The sequence below is a fragment of the Eucyclogobius newberryi genome, unplaced genomic scaffold (genome assembly GCF_026437365.1).
Source record: "Eucyclogobius newberryi isolate DKJ021-1_F unplaced genomic scaffold, fEucNew1.0.hap1 SCAF_19, whole genome shotgun sequence".
In the NCBI taxonomy this organism is placed as follows: Eukaryota; Metazoa; Chordata; class Actinopteri; order Gobiiformes; family Gobiidae; genus Eucyclogobius; species Eucyclogobius newberryi.
Window position 1 is genome coordinate 18,342,774 of NW_027315823.1, and position 16,302 is coordinate 18,359,075.

The 16,302-nt window shown below is 42.7% G+C and overlaps 2 protein-coding genes across 4 annotated transcripts; both read left to right on the plus strand.

The window, feature by feature from the left end:
- Positions 1-702: 702 nt before the first annotated feature.
- On the plus strand, positions 703-5,666 carry rae1 (ribonucleic acid export 1). Of its 3 annotated transcripts, XM_072451992.1 has the most exons (13): positions 703-814; positions 1,131-1,245; positions 1,376-1,480; positions 1,792-1,884; positions 1,956-2,042; positions 2,122-2,208; positions 2,281-2,352; positions 3,206-3,313; positions 3,499-3,605; positions 3,700-3,775; positions 3,851-4,045; positions 4,592-4,677; positions 5,301-5,666. In XM_072451992.1, coding segments are annotated over exons 2-13 (1,107 nt in total). In that variant the 5' UTR covers positions 703-814; positions 1,131-1,155; the 3' UTR covers positions 5,302-5,666. The 3 variants fall into 3 exon arrangements, with proteins under 3 accessions (XP_072308093.1, XP_072308091.1, XP_072308092.1); XM_072451990.1 differs by lacking the exon at positions 5,301-5,666 and having other exon boundaries at positions 4,592-4,681; XM_072451991.1 differs by lacking the exon at positions 5,301-5,666 and having other exon boundaries at positions 703-810; positions 1,127-1,245; positions 4,592-4,681.
- A 1,356-nt stretch (positions 5,667-7,022) lies between these two features.
- Positions 7,023-15,674, plus strand: LOC140365519 (RNA-binding protein 38-like). The gene is made up of 4 exons (XM_072451994.1): positions 7,023-7,449; positions 9,605-9,728; positions 10,193-10,247; positions 15,288-15,674. Exons 1-4 carry the CDS (start codon positions 7,231-7,233, stop codon positions 15,637-15,639), a joined length of 750 nt encoding a protein of 249 aa, XP_072308095.1. The 5' UTR covers positions 7,023-7,230; the 3' UTR covers positions 15,640-15,674.
- Positions 15,675-16,302: the final 628 nt, after the last annotated feature.

The following is a 16,302-nucleotide window of genomic DNA, read 5'->3' on the forward strand; positions in this document are numbered from 1 at the left end:
ATTTGGGTGTCAAATGCAGCCCTCAGACAGAAGTGAGAATTGAGGAGAGTGTATTCAGGATCCCAGGCAACCACCGAACCTCTCATAAATTCAACTTTGTTGCATGATTCATCGTATTATGTTGCCTACTGACCAGATCATGACCCTCGATTGGCCCAGGATGAGAAAAAAAATGCCCTGGTCTAAAACACCGCTTCACCACGAATTGAATTTCAATTGGACAAGGTACAATAAATAGGAAAAACACATATGACTTCTAAAGGCTATTGTAAACTCACTGGATTATGAATAATAGTCTCATACACTACTACAGCACATTACTGTCATACCAATAAGCGCTATGATGTTTTTTTGCCTGTAATTTGGGCGAGCGTGAGAACAGGCCCATGTCACAAAGTCGTTGCCTGACCAGCCAAGACCATACATTTTGAAAATAATTTACAAAGACGTTTTCTTCTGCATTTGAACAGAATGTAAGAGGGATTGGCTGATCAGGCAAACAAAGTGATGGAACTATTCAAAACAAATATCTCAATGTGAAGTAAAAATATGCTCTGTTGAGAAGCTGATGCGCAACGTAAAAAATAAATAAAACATAACATTAACGTTCAGATTATATTTCTGAAGCTCTTGTGCATACGTATTTGTTTCTGCCCTGCACTGCCCCCTAGCGGCGAGGGCCAACATATCTATCTACTACGTCATCAATTTGCGACAACCCCAAGAATAAGCGCCACATTTTGCTTCGCCAAAACATTTTCCGGGCATTTTCAAGCGTTCTTAATATTTCCCCATGGTTTTGGTTTAGTGGTAAGTATTTCTTAATGTGGACCATGTTTACATGCTTATGTACAGAGTGTTTTTTTAATTGCACCGCTTACTGAGGGGCTATCAACGACATATTTAGCATTAGCTGACATGTTATTTCACACTTAAACCGCCACATTCTTATGTGTATATTTTTATTGTATAGTTTAGACTGGAATGAATCATATCCGATTGCTTGAATACGCTTTAGCGTTAACCACGTTCTAAGCTGAATTTGCGCCAACGCCTCCTTAAATATTCACGTTCACATTCTATACATCTCTAACGTATTCTTATTTTGTGACGTTTTGCTTTACAGTCAGGTGTGCGTGGTACAGTTGATGCACTATGAGTTTATTTGGGACAAACACCGGCTTCGGGACCGGCGGCACAGGGGTCTTTGGCAGCACAACGACAGACAGCCATAACCCCATGAAGGTAGTATCATCGGTCTGTGTTATAAAAACTGATGGTGTATTGTTTAACTTTCACCTTTAGTTATTACGTTCTAATAAAAAAATACACCACGCTTTTATATCCTTTTTTTCTCCAAATAACTTTGTTACAGGACGTAGAAGTGTCTTCCCCTCCAGATGACAGCATCAGTTGTCTGGCCTTTAGTCCTCCCACTCTCCCTGGGAACTTTCTCATTGGAGGATCTTGGGCAAATGATGTGAGTCTTAATCCTCAAATACAATATCAGAACATTAAACATGTGCAACTACAACTATTGGCCAAGTAAGCTTTTGTTAAAAACATTCTTATTATCATATTTGCATGCTTGAGAACAGGAAAGCTTCCCTACGATCTGTTTTGTTGGGCTGTCACTAATGATTTTTTTAGTTGTCGACTGGTCAAACGATTATTTCTGTGGTATAGACTTTAATATACGTGATCAGCCAAATAAAGGTTTAAACATGGTCACTGAAAGCTGCTAGATCAGAGATTATTTATGAAGTGTTCATGTACAAATGTTCTTCTCAGGTCCGCTGCTGGGAGGTACAGGACAATGGCCAAACGGTCCCCAAAGCCCAACAGATGCACACCGGACCTGTGCTGGATGCCTGCTGGAGTGATGTGTGTATTATGGTGTGGTTTACGGGTGTTGATTGTACAATGAATCCTAACGTGTTTCTTTTGTTACAAAGGATGGCAGTAAAGTGTTCACAGCCTCATGCGATAAGACGGCCAAAATGTGGGACCTTAACAGCAATCAAGCCATGCAGATTGCACAGGTTCAATAGCATCTCAAGACAGATTATACAAATTTAAGAAAATGATTGTTACCTTTAGTTTGTTTGTTTGTGTGTACAGCATGATGGTCCAATCAAAGCTATTCACTGGATTAAAGCGCCCAATTATAGCTGTATTATGACCGGCAGTTGGGACAAAACATTGAAGGTACATTGCCATTATTTTTCCCTAGCATTTTACGGCAAGATTCATTTGTTTAATTATTATGTTTTTCTCTAGTTCTGGGACACACGCTCCCCCAATCCCATGATGTCATTGCAGATGCCAGAAAGATGTTACTGTGCAGATGTTGTAAGTATTTTATGTATTTGAATTACACATCTTGGAGCGGTGCAATGATTACTTTATCAGTTACAAAACCAATCATTTGGCTTGAAGTATCTGCTTTTATCTGATATTAATCAATACTAGACCTGAAATTTAAACTAGATATTTCTTTCCTTAAAACACCAACAACTTGTCAATATATTGATCTAAGGTGTCTGTAAATCAAGGTAGGTTCCATAGCAAAAGAAAATGAAATCCTGTCAACGGGACAAAAGTTTTAAGAGTGGAGATATTATTGCTGCTCATCTGAGGAGTAGTTTTGCTATATTGACCCAAATGTACTATAATATACAGTTATTTATTATTGAAGGAAGTGTGGTACAAATACTATTTCAAACAATAAGAGATGTACTCAAACTATCTCCAGAACTATTTACTACGACAGGAGTTGAACCTAGAAATGTCCTAGTTAGACTTAGACCAAAGTTTATATTAGGCCGGGGTGCAACTTATACTTATATACTTATACCCCAGAGCGACTTATATGTGATATCATTTGTTATTTTCACACTTGCAACAGCATTTCATACTCCAGTGCAACTTATATATGTTTTTTTCTTCTCTATTATGCATTTTTTTGGCTGGTGCGACTTATACTCCGGTGCGACTTATAGTCCGGAAAATACGGTATAAGCAGCTAATGAAGATGTCAATAAATCAAGCCAAATAATGTATTCCAATCAAATAAAATCAAAACAATATAAGTGTTATTTTCCCAGCTTTTTCACCTCCATTTCCAAATGTATCCTCCACTTGTCATCATTAAAATGTTAGTTTTAAAATGTTTAATTTGAAACTGCTTTGCCATCGGCGTCAGGTGTATCCCATGGCAGTGGTGGCTACAGCCGATAGAGGGCTCATTGTCTACCAACTGGAGAACCAGCCGTCCGAGTTCCGCCGCATTGATTCTCCTCTTAAACATCAGGTACTACTAACATATTATTATCTCTCGACCTTCTCTAACTAATTTATGTTTATAATGGATTTTATGATTCATTTAGAACCATTTACCCACAATGAAATGCATAATTGACATTTTAGCAGATTTTTGAATGAACTTCATCTAAAACCAAATCTCTGAAATGCTGATATGTCTGGGTTTGCATCTAGCATCGCTGTGTGGCCATTTTCAAAGACAAGCAGAACAAACCTACAGGATTTGCACTAGGAAGTATTGAAGGAAGAGTGGCTATTCACTACATTAACCCTTTAAACCCGTAAGCTTCATAGTTCTTCTCTAATATCAATGTATACTATTTTAGTACACTCGTGTGCAGCCAAATATTATTGTATATTTTCTTTCTCTTTCAGAGCTAAAGACAACTTCACCTTCAAGTGCCACCGGTCCAATGGGACCAACACAACCACTCCACAGGATATCTACGCTGTATGTTTTCAGAAAATGGTTATGACCCATTTGTATCCACAACACTGAATTCACAAACTTCATTAACTTGTGCAGGTTAATGCCATTTCCTTCCATCCCGTGCATGGCACTCTGGCTACTGTGGGCTCGGATGGTCGCTTCAGCTTCTGGGACAAAGACGCTCGCACTAAGTTGAAGACCTCAGAGCAGCTTGACCAGCCCATCACAGCGTGCTGCTTTAATCACAACGGGAACATCTTTGCATATGCTTCCAGTTATGATTGGTCAAAGGTACAAGATTTTTTTCTTCTATTACATGCTTGAATGAAGTTCAAAACATGTGCTTTACATATAAGAAATAGATCATTGTTATAGAAATGCCTCACTAAGAATGAGAACAAACTGAAATAAACAGAATCATATTTCAAAATGTAAGCAAATTCTGTATTAATATCCTGATCAAAAAGATAGCCGGAGTTTTGTATGTAATCCTACATTTATTTAGTCCTCTCCCTCTTTGCTCTACGCCAGCAAATTAATAGTAATAGTATGTAATTCATAAGGCTGGTCATTCTTTTAAAAGTCCAGATAACTTTCACCAGTGCTAAAAGTACCTCCACTCAGCAGTTCAGCATTTCTCCTACTTTTTGACAAACTGCTTGTCATCACTGTGCCAGCAGATGCCTGCCTAGCGCCCTCTGCTGGCAGTTTATACACACTTTTCAATGGGCCTGGACGTACTTTAGAGCCACGTACATTATTCTGTGCATAATGTTGTATCCCTTCAAACCTCAACCACTCTATTCTCATTCTAATTGTTACAACTAATGTTTTTAGGGCCACGAGTACTATAACCCACAAAAGAAGAATTATATCTTCTTAAGGAATGCTGCAGAGGAGCTGAAACCTCGTAACAAGAAATGGTGAGAGAAGGGCAGCCACACTTCCTAAACCTGGAGACTGAGGTCACTGGATGAGGTCCTGCTTCCTCAAAGTCCTGAGAATCATGCTGGGCCTCATGCGGGGCTCCCTGGCACACATGTGGCATGACAGAAATGTGACTAGAATCACATTTAAGCATTGCTTATTGTAAATGCTAATCTAGCATGGAATTGTTACAATTTAGTTTAGTTTGGGGGAATGAGACTAAATGCAAAATGTGCCTCTGACTGTCTTAATCACACAATCTTGTCAACAGGCACTTAAATCATAGCAATAGATTTATCCAGACATTGATGTCTTAATACATCTTGGTGTGGGATTGCATTTTAAAATCTTGTTCAACCCTTGTAAGAAGTATGTTTGTTTTACATTTTATAATGCTAAGAGACATTTCAAATTAAAACTTGTATAACCAGCTATATATAATATTACAACCACACACACTTATTTATTCTGCTAATGGCAAAGCATAAAGGCCAATAACTAGCCACATAATTTCTTTTATTTATGAAGCAATATATGTTTATTTCTTCTGCAGATTTGACATGAAATAAATCTATAATGTAAAACATTTTTGTGACTGACTGCATGCTCCTGTCTTTAGATTCGTCGTGCCAAGTCACAGCTCGTGAAGAACTGCAGAAGACCTGCTGCTTTATTCTTTGTAAACACCCCAAACAGACTCTTCCTTTCGACAAACGCATGGACCAAGGCTGGGGTGCTGGGAACAGTGCATGGACCAATCAGAGTGGGCTATGCTGCTTGGTGTTGATAACAGATGTGTTTGTATTTGTGGTCCTCACAAAAAGGAGAGATAATGTTGCTCATATCGATGTTTGCATTATATTGTGTTCATCTTATTTTTTACTGCTCTCCAAAGACTTTTCTTATAATAGGCTGTTTCATGATTTAGCTCGTCAATAGATCTGGATTTCAAATAAATAAGTGCATTCACTGTTATTCAACATACTCATTTTGGGCAAATTTTGATTTAAGAATTACTTTTTTACGCTGCATTTTGCATCAGTCTACCTTGCTTGGCTGCTGTTTCTATTGCCAGCAGAGGGCGCTCTACATGTGGAGAATCTCAAGGAAATGCGGTCCAAACGAGATCAAAGCTGAGTTCTTTTCCGCTATAGCATATTATTGGAGAAAACAAGTGGGAGCTGAGAATTTATCAACCGGATATGAATGAGGTACAAAGGCTACATGTGTGAAAAGTGAAGCGGGTCATCGCAAACGAGAAGTGACTTAAATGCCTTTTTATTGAGGTCATTATAGAGTGTCACCTCACCGTTAAACTGGCCCCTGATACTTCACAGTGATGGAGCTGGGGCGGGCTGTATTTCCACTTCAGTACGTTTCACTTTGGAGTGTCTTGAGGTGCAATATCTTGACTTCTCCATTTTAAAGAAAAAAGGAGTAAAAATATGACTGCATAGCTGATTTTAATAATTGTGCTTTCAATAGTCATTAACCCTTTACCTACTGACTACATGAAATCCATTGTAAAATAATGACCGTAACATTATCAATAAAATACTTGGAAATTTGGTATGCAATATCAGAAGTAGCACTATACAGCTAAATAATCACTATTTAATGTTGTAATGTCAGTTTTTGGAATTTAAACTAAAAATCAGAATCTGAAAAGATTATTTGCCATTGTCAATTTACAGAATTCACACACAAAAAAACTTGCTTTGGTGATTCGGTACAACATAAAACAAAGAACAATGATAAAACAACCTATGTAAAGTCAGAAAGAAAAACAATGAAAATCTGCAAAAAATCTGAAAACTGAACACATTTTTAAGCTCTTTCATTTTAAAAGTACACACTTATTGACTTTGATGCTGCCAATGATAAAGCTGTAACACAATCATTTGACTTAAGCCCACGTGTGTTGGTTTTTAAACGAGTTGATTCGTCCATATTGTTTCATCCATGGATCTATATTGGTTTCATCTCACACAAGTAGGACCTGCCTGGACCTACGAACTGTGAAATGCACAGGTTAAAAGCTCATTAACGTAATTCAATCCCCAAACCGGACAATGACCACCTCCTCCTCCTCATTTGCGCGGCTCTTCATCACCACGGTCCTCTTTGTGTTGGACTGAAGGACAAAAGCAGGTGCGGGAGGACTCGGACCTATGGGACGGTCTGACGGAGGTGGGCGGGGGCAAGGGCACGCGACGGCGCCCGCGATTGGTCAAGAGTTTTGAGCGGGGCGGGGCGACACCTCCAGCGCATAAAACATCCCCGGCACATTTCAGAGTGACAACAGCGGGCGAGCGGCGGGGAATACGTGAGAACCCCCACGGACTTGAACGCGCCGTAGTGTCAGCCCCGGCCCAGAACCCCGAACCACGGCACGAGAACAAGGCGAAACGAAGCCGGCGTCCCGCTCCTTGCTCATGTGGGGGCGTTATTGCGCACTTGTTTGAGTTTTTCTTGCCGCGCGTGGTGCCGCCGCCGCCGTCGTCGTTACCGTTGCCGCTTGTGTTGTTGTTGTTGTTGACGCTGGACCAATGCTTCTGCACCAGTACATGAACCACATGAACCATATGGACGTCATGTCTCCCACGCCGCTCCACAAAGACACGCGCTTGACCAAGATCTTCGTCGGGGGTCTGCCGTACCACACCAACGACGCCTCGCTCCGCAAATACTTCGAGGCGTTCGGAGACATTGACGAGGCGGTGGTTATAACCGACAGACAGACGGGGAAATCGAGAGGATATGGATTTGTGAGTAAAGTTGGCCTCGCTTCTAGTTTGCTGTGTCATGTGTCTTTGAGTCTGTGCAGCGTCTTTAACAAAGTCTCTTCTTTCCCTCTATTGTTCAACACCGGGGGAGACGTTTCATTCATTGTACAGCGTCCGCCTGGTCCGTGGGTTCTCCTGGCTGGATGTTGTTGTCTTCTTTTGTAGTGTAGAGAGGATGAGGGATCTCACGAGTTGATGGGTGACTAACTAAGACGATTATATTTCAGCATATGTCCCAGGCCCCCCTCGTCCCCCCTCTTTAACCCCTCGATTGCCCCCTGGCTTACGAGGCTCGTCTGCTCGTCTCTATCTTGCTTTATATGGTTACATTGTAGGAGCCTGGAGGTTGACCTTGTACTCTCTTTGCTCTCCATTGTCAAGGACCGCAGAAGTTGTTTGTATTCATGAAGTGATTTACACCAAAGAACTTGGCCGGTGTGAAAGAAAATCCCCACCAACAATGAGTCTTTATGAACTTCTCTTTGATATCGACATTCATCAGATTATTATGGCGGCATTGGCTTCTATTGTAAATGCTTGTTTGCCCATTATGACCCCGGCAGTAACCCTCGCTTGTCCGCAGACCACAGATGGATTCCCGAGACGTATCTCTGACCTCCAGATGCCTGATCATTGTACGCGGTGTGAGATAAAGACTGTCCCATTCTCGTACACAAAGAACAGAAGGAGCTACAGAAATCCAAATATTTACAAGAAGTTTGGAAAGCCAGTCACAATGTCCCGTCCAGCCAAAGAAGGAATGGAAAATGTGCATGTTTACCCGTAACGGCAGGACTTTAAGATGGTCTCTCTGTTGACACATAAACGCTATTGCACTCTGTTCGAGTTACAGGTTTGACTGGCTCGTTGTGGGTGCTGCCATGGGGCGAGCACAAGCCTCCATGTGGTAACCTGCTAAGTCAACGCAACAGTGAGGAGGTGCCCTTAAAAAAAACGCTCTTCAGAGGTGGATTAGCAAACCCCCACACAGGGTAAACACAGACTCACCCTCGTGTGCTGGAGTGGCCTTTGTTCTGCTGCTCTGCACTGTCAAGAAGACTGTTTTTTTAAACGTTCCCTTTAAAGGGTGGAGGATCTGCCATAAGCTTTTTTTTTTTTTCTTGTTTAGTGTGCAACGCCATAGCATAAGACAAATCATTCTAGCATTATTAAGTGTATACATTTAATGTAACACTGTGGAAATGTCTAGGAAAAGCAATGTCTTCATGGAGACAGTGGAACAAGTGGCAGACCCTCCACCTGAAACAGTTACATAGTGCACCTTTAAGTGTCACATTCAGAAGCGTTCAAATGTTCCTATGGCTGGAAGAAGCTGATTCAATCTCAATCATGGATGTCAGTGGGACGATCTAGGATTTAAGTTTGAAGAATCCTTAAATGAAAATAACCGTTTTTCAACTTTGTCTGTTGTTATTGATCAGAGGACTGATCACAATACTGTGGTGATACAATCACTTTTCCACAGTCTGTGTGAGTGACTGGTGGATTGAACCAATTACGGTAAAGCGTGAACTCTTAGAAGAAGCAGATGGCATGAGTTTGCTCCTGAAGGCATTATAAATATACACAGTACGCATTAATCAGGATAAAATTGTGATCTGGCTCCAAGAAAATTGCAACATCATGTTTTGGCATTTAGCCCTTCCCCAGTGCCACCACCGAGTTTGTCATTTCCCTAAACAAGGCGTTGACAATCCAGTTCAAGTGTTCAACTCCTGCATATGATGCCCTTTGGCAAACTCTGCTCCTGACTTTATCGCCCTGGTCATCGTGAGCTGCTGCTGTACTGCGGGGTCACACAGAGACGACTGTCTGAACCCTCTGAGTTGGCAGAAACTGACAAAACAGACGGCATGTCTAATGCCGGGAAGGGGGGGGCGGTGTGATGGCAATCCCCTTAATATTTACTCCTAATTGGATAAGCTTCTCTCCAGATCCATATTTCAGCAGCTTTGCCCGGGGCCAGCCTGGCCTCCCACTTTTGAAAGCTCCTCATTTCATTTTGTGTTTTTATTCATTGCATCAACAGAAAGAGGCTGGATTACTTAAATGTAAAGTGACTTTAGGATATTAATTATGATTAATTACCCACTTTTGTCTGTGTTTGTGTGTGAAGGTGACAATGACAGAAAGTGGAGCAGCAGAAAGAGCCTGTAAAGATCCAAACCCCATCATCGATGGAAGGAAAGCCAATGTGAACCTGGCCTACCTGGGCGCCAAGCCTCGCAGCATGCAGCCAGGTGAGTTTACACTTCTGTACATGATTATTAGGCCTAACCAGAGTCTGCATTCTGTTTGAGCTGTTTACGATATAATCAAATGTATATGAACCTAAAATGTGTCACTCGGCCAACCAACCTGATTTTATTTATTTTTATTAACTTAATAGATTTTAATTTAATATTCACTTGTAAGATCTAACCAGAGTAAGCTGTAATATGATTTTTATTTTATAATAATTGAACAGTTTTTCATGTCATCCCAAACTAGTTATTGACATTGTGTAAAATAAGAATATTCTGAAACAAAGCCCCCATGTCCGGAGTTGTACAGTGAGTCAGTGTGCGCGCGTCCAGCCTCCTCCAAACTGTTGTCAGACTCCAAACAGACTTGGCCTCTGTTTTCTCTGCTGCCCTTCTGTGCATTGTTCTGTGGTCCGCCTCTGTACATGCAAATGTCTGACAGGCGGCCTCCTGTCTTCCAGGCTTGTCCATCGGAGTGCAGCCCCTTCACCCCGCTCTCATCCAGAGGCCGTACGGGTAAGTGAGCTCCACGAGTGCTACACCTCCTGCTCAGTCTCCCGCTCTCCTTCTCCCTTATGCCACTGGGCCAAGCGTTTTAGTTGACAAACAGGGCCCCTGGACAGTGCATGTCAGTTTCTGTGTCTGTGTGCAACTCCAGCAGTACGCCATTAGCATATTTGAGCTGGTAGGGCCTGGAGATGGTTCACATATCTATGGTAATGGGGGAGCATTCCAGAGGTGAAAGTCAGACGCACTTGTTAGCTTCTGTCAGGCGTGCTCGCCTCGTGCACCTGCCTCAACCGCTCTGTCGCTGAGAAGCTCCAAATGTCTGTTGTGGAAACCAACACGACGGCGTCTAGGCGTCACGGTCCATTGACAGTCAAGTGTGTTAGAGAGTGCTAAAGACGCCTCTACAGGTCTCACATGTCCCTCCTGTTGCTGCGATTAACGGCCAGTCACATTTGATACAGTCAGATGATCTGTAGGCCGCAGATCCATTTAAGGACAAGTCCAGACAGTTATCGCTTTGGCCCATAAACTATCACACCGACTTCTCCTACAAGTCGTAAAACAGTTACTTGGAAGAAATGATTTGCTGAACATTTGTGTACACATTCTAAAGGTGAATAATCTCATAAATGTTTTAACTTTAACACAAAGGCTGTTTATCAGAGTTCTTGAAAGTTCACATTTTCATAAAAACATCATTTGTTTGCAGAGTTAAAGAAACACCACTGATAACACATTTAAAGAGTGATAGATTGTGTACGACACTGTAGGTTGTACTTGTGTCAAAGAAGAACATTTTTAGAGACATTCCTTTTTAAACAGTTGCAGAAATATTTACTCTTTTTGGACTTTTCTTTGGGAAAACTCCTGTTGTCAATTATTAATAGAAATTATCACAGGGCAAGTTTTTTGGGAAATCCCAGAACAACTAAACGAGTGCTGTGGTGTCAGGGGAGTTACTGAAACCTCAAAGTTACAGTTAGGGATACATTAAATGGGCATGATTTCCTTATCTGAAAATGGTAAGAGGAGGGGTCAGTGGGGACATGTCTAGTTGTGTTCCAGTCTGTATAAGGACACTGGCGCGGGACTAGTCCTGCCAGAGTCTGTGCTGGGTCTGTGGTGTCTGTGAGCGCGGCTGGAAGCAGAGGTCCTGTGTGAGATGTGGAATACAGTGGTGCTTTGAGGCATGTGTCTGACAGGTGTGGGCTCATGTTGCAGCCTTTTACACCCCCTTAATCTCCCATGACCCACACCCCAGAGACACAGGCCTGCCCGCGCACACCGCACCTGTCGGCTGGACTCCGAGAGGCGGGTGACAGACGCAGACCTCCCTGAGATGCACAAGTGGTGTTTCTTTGTGCCTCCTATAGAGCCCTTGACAACATATGGCCTGAGTACACGGGGCTGCTGGAACCGAGCGGCAGCAGGCGACTGGTGCCAGAACGTGTCCACACACTGCAGATGTGGGCTCTGCTGAACTTTTTAATAACACCAATAGACATTAATCTTTGTTCATTTAGTGACAGTCATTAGATGTAGTCCTCATGTTGTTATGTTAATAACATGACTTTTTTCTTTAGACTCTCTTTCACCTGATTTAGTCTCATTAGAGCACTAGTCGCACATGGAGACAGAAAGTCGACACCTGTGAGGAGAAGCGGGGGATGAAAGCGGTTTTGGGGGAGGGGGATCTGGGGGGACTAATGCTTAATGAGGCAGGGTGCTCCCAAGGAAATGCACCTACAGGTGTCAAACAAAACACCTTTTCCCTTTTCTTGCGCACAAAGACAACTCAACAAAGGGATAAACGGCTCATACATGTTTTAGGTGTTTAATTCACCCACTGACTCTGGTACTTTTTCACACCAGTGGAGTCACCAGATGAAGGCCGTTTTGTCACCACTATGAAATATTTGGCACCTGGGAGTCATATCTGTTGTCTGGTGTCATTAGTCCTTTTTAGAGCCACATAGTTGAGTGTTAAATGTTTGTAATGCACAGTGGCATCTTGTCAGATCTGCACAGACTGTCAGCACAAAAGCAGCTGACTGGCTTCAGCCGTCATCCGTTTTTCACTCCAATGGGCATTTTTGTTTCTCCAGGACCTAGATATGGAAACTCTGGTCCAAAAGAGAGTTTGACATTGCCCTTTTACAGAAGAGGGCATTAACTGAAGACAAATGAAATTAACACTCGAACTGATTAACCAGTATTCAACAAAAACGATACATGTCACGCTTGGCCTCCCTTTTTTATTTCAGAACTAGACTATCTCATTATGTCATTCAGTGTTTTGTATATGATGCGTATGTAATACAAATGTTGACCACAAGATATCTTAACTGTATCTTTCATTTTTCTATTGCACTTAACCTAAACGTGAGTATTTGATGTGAATAGTCCACAGAGAACGGCCCTGGGCTGAGCTGTAGAGTAGGACATGTCATTATACACAATGTGAGTGAAGGCACATATGCCCAGCAGCGTCGATGTATGTCCATCTCTGAAAGCTGGCGTCACACTGAATGCCTCTTTGTACGGGCTCAATGGCACAGTCAGGGCACAGTGTAGATGGGACTCGTGCGTGGGGGGTTGGCTTCATTTTGCGTATGTCTCCACTGCCACTGTTGTCTCCTGCAGTGTTTAGGCCACTGACTCCTTCCTCTATCCATCGGCCAGATGCCTATGTGAAATCCACTTCCAAATAGTGCCTTTTTGTTCCAATGGTTAGAAACTAGTGAAATGGTGGTACACGTCGGCAGCACTTAGTTTTAGCGAGATTAAAGCAAAACAAAACATTCAAACCCTTTTTTTTTTTTAAATGTGAATTTTTTTCAGTAACATTAGGCAAACAATATTTATGTACCGGTAGTAGTTTTGAACGTGGCCTATGGCTGGCCAATTTTTAAAGAGGTGTTCATTCAACATAAATGTGTTTAAATGTATTTGTTGAGGTGTGATTATCAGACAAATGTGAAATGGCTGTAAAATATAAAGACATATCACTATATACCCTCATTTAGCAATCTAACTTTTTAAATGTAGTTATTCTTAACTGTCTCATTTTGTTGCAATTTCTTAGTATAAATGATATAAACAATTTGAATATTGAGCAATATCTTTCATTTCGATATTTTGACCACCTCTTACAGAACCACAATTCTGGGAGAACTCTACAAACGCTGTACATATTGGCTAAAAATAACCTCCTTGTAATTCCTCTACAATTTCAAACCTACAGACAAGTGATTGGCTGCAATCCATAGAAGTTGGCCGCTGCCCCTCTCCCCTTGAGCAACAGTAGGCGTAGTTTTGCTGATGGTAATCCCAGCTCTTATCCTGTGTTTGCCGAGATGTCTCCGCACCCCCCTGTGGCTCCAGTGAGGTCCTGAGGAGACTATCCTCTTCTTGTCCCGTCCAGCAGCAGCGTCCAGGTGCCGCTGAGGCCTTGGGAGTGCCGTGAGGTGCAGTGGTGTGCTGTGGCAGACTGGAGTGTCTCTCTATCTCTCCCTGTTTGTGGTGTGAAGAGGTTGTGCTGATTGCAGTCCTGACTCTTTGTATTTCCCTCCCTTTTGTGGCATGGTTTGGGTTTGCAGTGGTAACCGGTGTGTGCTGGACGGGGCGGGGGAGGGAGGAAAGGGCCGGAGGGGTGTCCGGTCGTGGGGGCATTGGAAAAGGTGGGCTGTGTGTGATGACGAGCCTTTTCCGTGCATGCTTTTGCTGTGGTGCTGCTGCTGCTGACTCGCAGGTAGGACTGGGTGATATGGCAAATCAATTCAAATTAAATCAGAATGTTCTCGACGTGTTCTGGCGTTCAATAGGTACAAATGTCATGAACAAACCTCCACTCATTCCTGTCTGGTGGGGTTAAGACACCCAGGGGGTATGCATCTTGAACCATGATCAATATGAATCACAACCAGTGGCTAAATTTGTATATAATATAAATAACATCTTCAACAACTGACAAAAATGTAGCTCTTTTAGACACTCGGAGTCCCTTTTTAGAATGGGGTAAACATATAAATGACACTGATCCATGCCAGATCTATTGTATGATATCACCCAATCTAACCTCAGCCACCTTTTTGTCACTGATATGACTGATTTTCTAATGGACTCAAAATCCTGTGAGCTTAAATTTACATACAGTCCAGGTTGGGGGAAAAAGCTTAATCAGTGCTAAAGAGCAGCTCTCAGTGACATTTGGTTTTTAGTTGTGTGTGTTTTTTCTTTGTTTTAATATTACTTTTCCATGGCAGTGCTTTTATTCTGTAATAAAAGTGTTGAACAGAGACCTGCTGTGAGGATAAATACAGGTGCAAAGCCCAAAGATGAAGCTGCAGTGTGGTAGATCATAAAGTGACCAGTCTGAACATGTTACAATCAGACAATGCAGTCAGTCTAATCAGCTCCATGTGACCCTCGAGACCCTCCGCCCAGCCCTGATGAGGTCCCAGGCCACCACTCTGACCCTCTGTGGGCAAAAACTGCTCCCGTGATAGTCTGCAGCACATTTCCCTTTTTTAGCAGACCGTACGAGATTGTGTGTGTTTTGAGAAAGGCAGGAAGAGCAGTAGCTGTTAAAATACGGGACGTCTGCGTTTGAAAACCTGCCAGTAACGGCTGACACTTCACCCCCCCCCTCTCTCTCTACCCGCACCCCATCGTTTATCCCTGGAGGCCCTACCTAACAGGTTGGGTGGGTTTGTCTAACCGACGTACGGGCTGAGTCACCTTGGACTTGCATTTGCCTCCAATACAGTCTAGTTTTTTTATGTTTCCACAGTTAATACAGCATTACGTTGTATGAATGAAACTAAGATTTTATGAATGCAGGGGAAATGTTTACATTGATTTGAAAATGCAGAGTGCCATATTTCATCTGCAGTGTGAACTTGTCATTTAGTTTAGAGGAACAGCAGAGCGTGTAGACTCTCGGCCTCGGCACACTGGGCTTTACGGAGCTTTATGTAAACAATAGAAAACGCAGGCGCTGGGATATGCCCCCCATGTAACCTTCTGTTTGCTCTGTCGCTCCAGGTTGGCCCAGCCGTCATACATCTACCCTCAGGCCTTCATGCAGCCCAGCCTGGTGCTGCCCACTCAGCTCTCCTCCTCCGTCAGCTCCAGCCCGTATCTGGACTACAGTGCGGCGTACTCCCAGTACGCTCAGGCCGCCTTTGAGCAGCAGTATCCCTACGCCGCCTCTCCTGCTGCTGGTTACCTGGGTTACAGCTATGCCACCAGCCCCACAGCCACCGCCGCTGGGCCCGCGGCCGCCACTACAGCTCCAGCCACTGTCCACTCAAACCTGCCCTCAGCCAGTGGCCCGACCACGGCCTTCCTGCACTACGCCCCGCAGCAGCACATCCAGCCGGACCGCATGCAGTGACTCTGTGGTGGCCACGGATTCAGGGAAAAACAAAACAGTTGGACTTTTGCACTAGAACCAACTGAGCCATGTGCTCATGGCTTCAAGGGCAGAAGGTTAGGAAGACTGTTCCAGGTTCAGTTTGGGAAGCTTTGCATAGAGTATCTCACAGCTTCCAAGTGCTTCCAAAGGCTGACATCACCCTTTTATTATTATATTATTAATTATTTTTATTGTTCTTTCTTATTGTATCTGTCAAGTGTATGTTCTTGTTATTCATGTTTTTGCTCAATCAGAAGACATTGTCTGAGACACTTTGAACGATCTGGAGTCACTGCTGCACTGACTTTTGGCGCTCGTTGCTCATGGACCAGAACTGTGGCACACACTTTCATAAAAATAAAGAAGCCTTAATAAAATATTAATCAGCCATAGACAACTGTTTTATTAAAAGCCATGCTCACTGAACGTATAAGTAAAGCAAAATATGGATGTGGATAATCGGTCTGTGGCAACAAGAAGCAGGAGTGTGGTGTCCATGGAGGAGTTGGCACTATTGCCTCAAAGTATAGTTCATTTCCTAATACTTTACTGTTATTCAAAGATTGTCTTTTTTCTTTTCTTTTTTTTCCCAAAGGGACATTCATGTACAGCATTTTCAAATTACTTCGTTTATACAGAACA

Coding starts and splice junctions, on each gene's coding strand:
- rae1 (XM_072451990.1), top strand. CDS start 1,156: ATGAGTTTATTTGGGACAAACACCGGCTTCGGGACCGGCGGCACAGGG. Junction 1,246..1,375: donor ACAGCCATAACCCCATGAAG/GTAGTATCATCG, acceptor ACTTTGTTACAG/GACGTAGAAGTGTCTTCCCC. Junction 3,314..3,498: donor ATTCTCCTCTTAAACATCAG/GTACTACTAACA, acceptor GTTTGCATCTAG/CATCGCTGTGTGGCCATTTT.
- LOC140365519 (XM_072451994.1), top strand. CDS start 7,231: ATGCTTCTGCACCAGTACATGAACCACATGAACCATATGGACGTCATG. Junction 7,450..9,604: donor AATCGAGAGGATATGGATTT/GTGAGTAAAGTT, acceptor TTGTGTGTGAAG/GTGACAATGACAGAAAGTGG. Junction 10,248..15,287: donor CTCATCCAGAGGCCGTACGG/GTAAGTGAGCTC, acceptor CTGTCGCTCCAG/GTTGGCCCAGCCGTCATACA.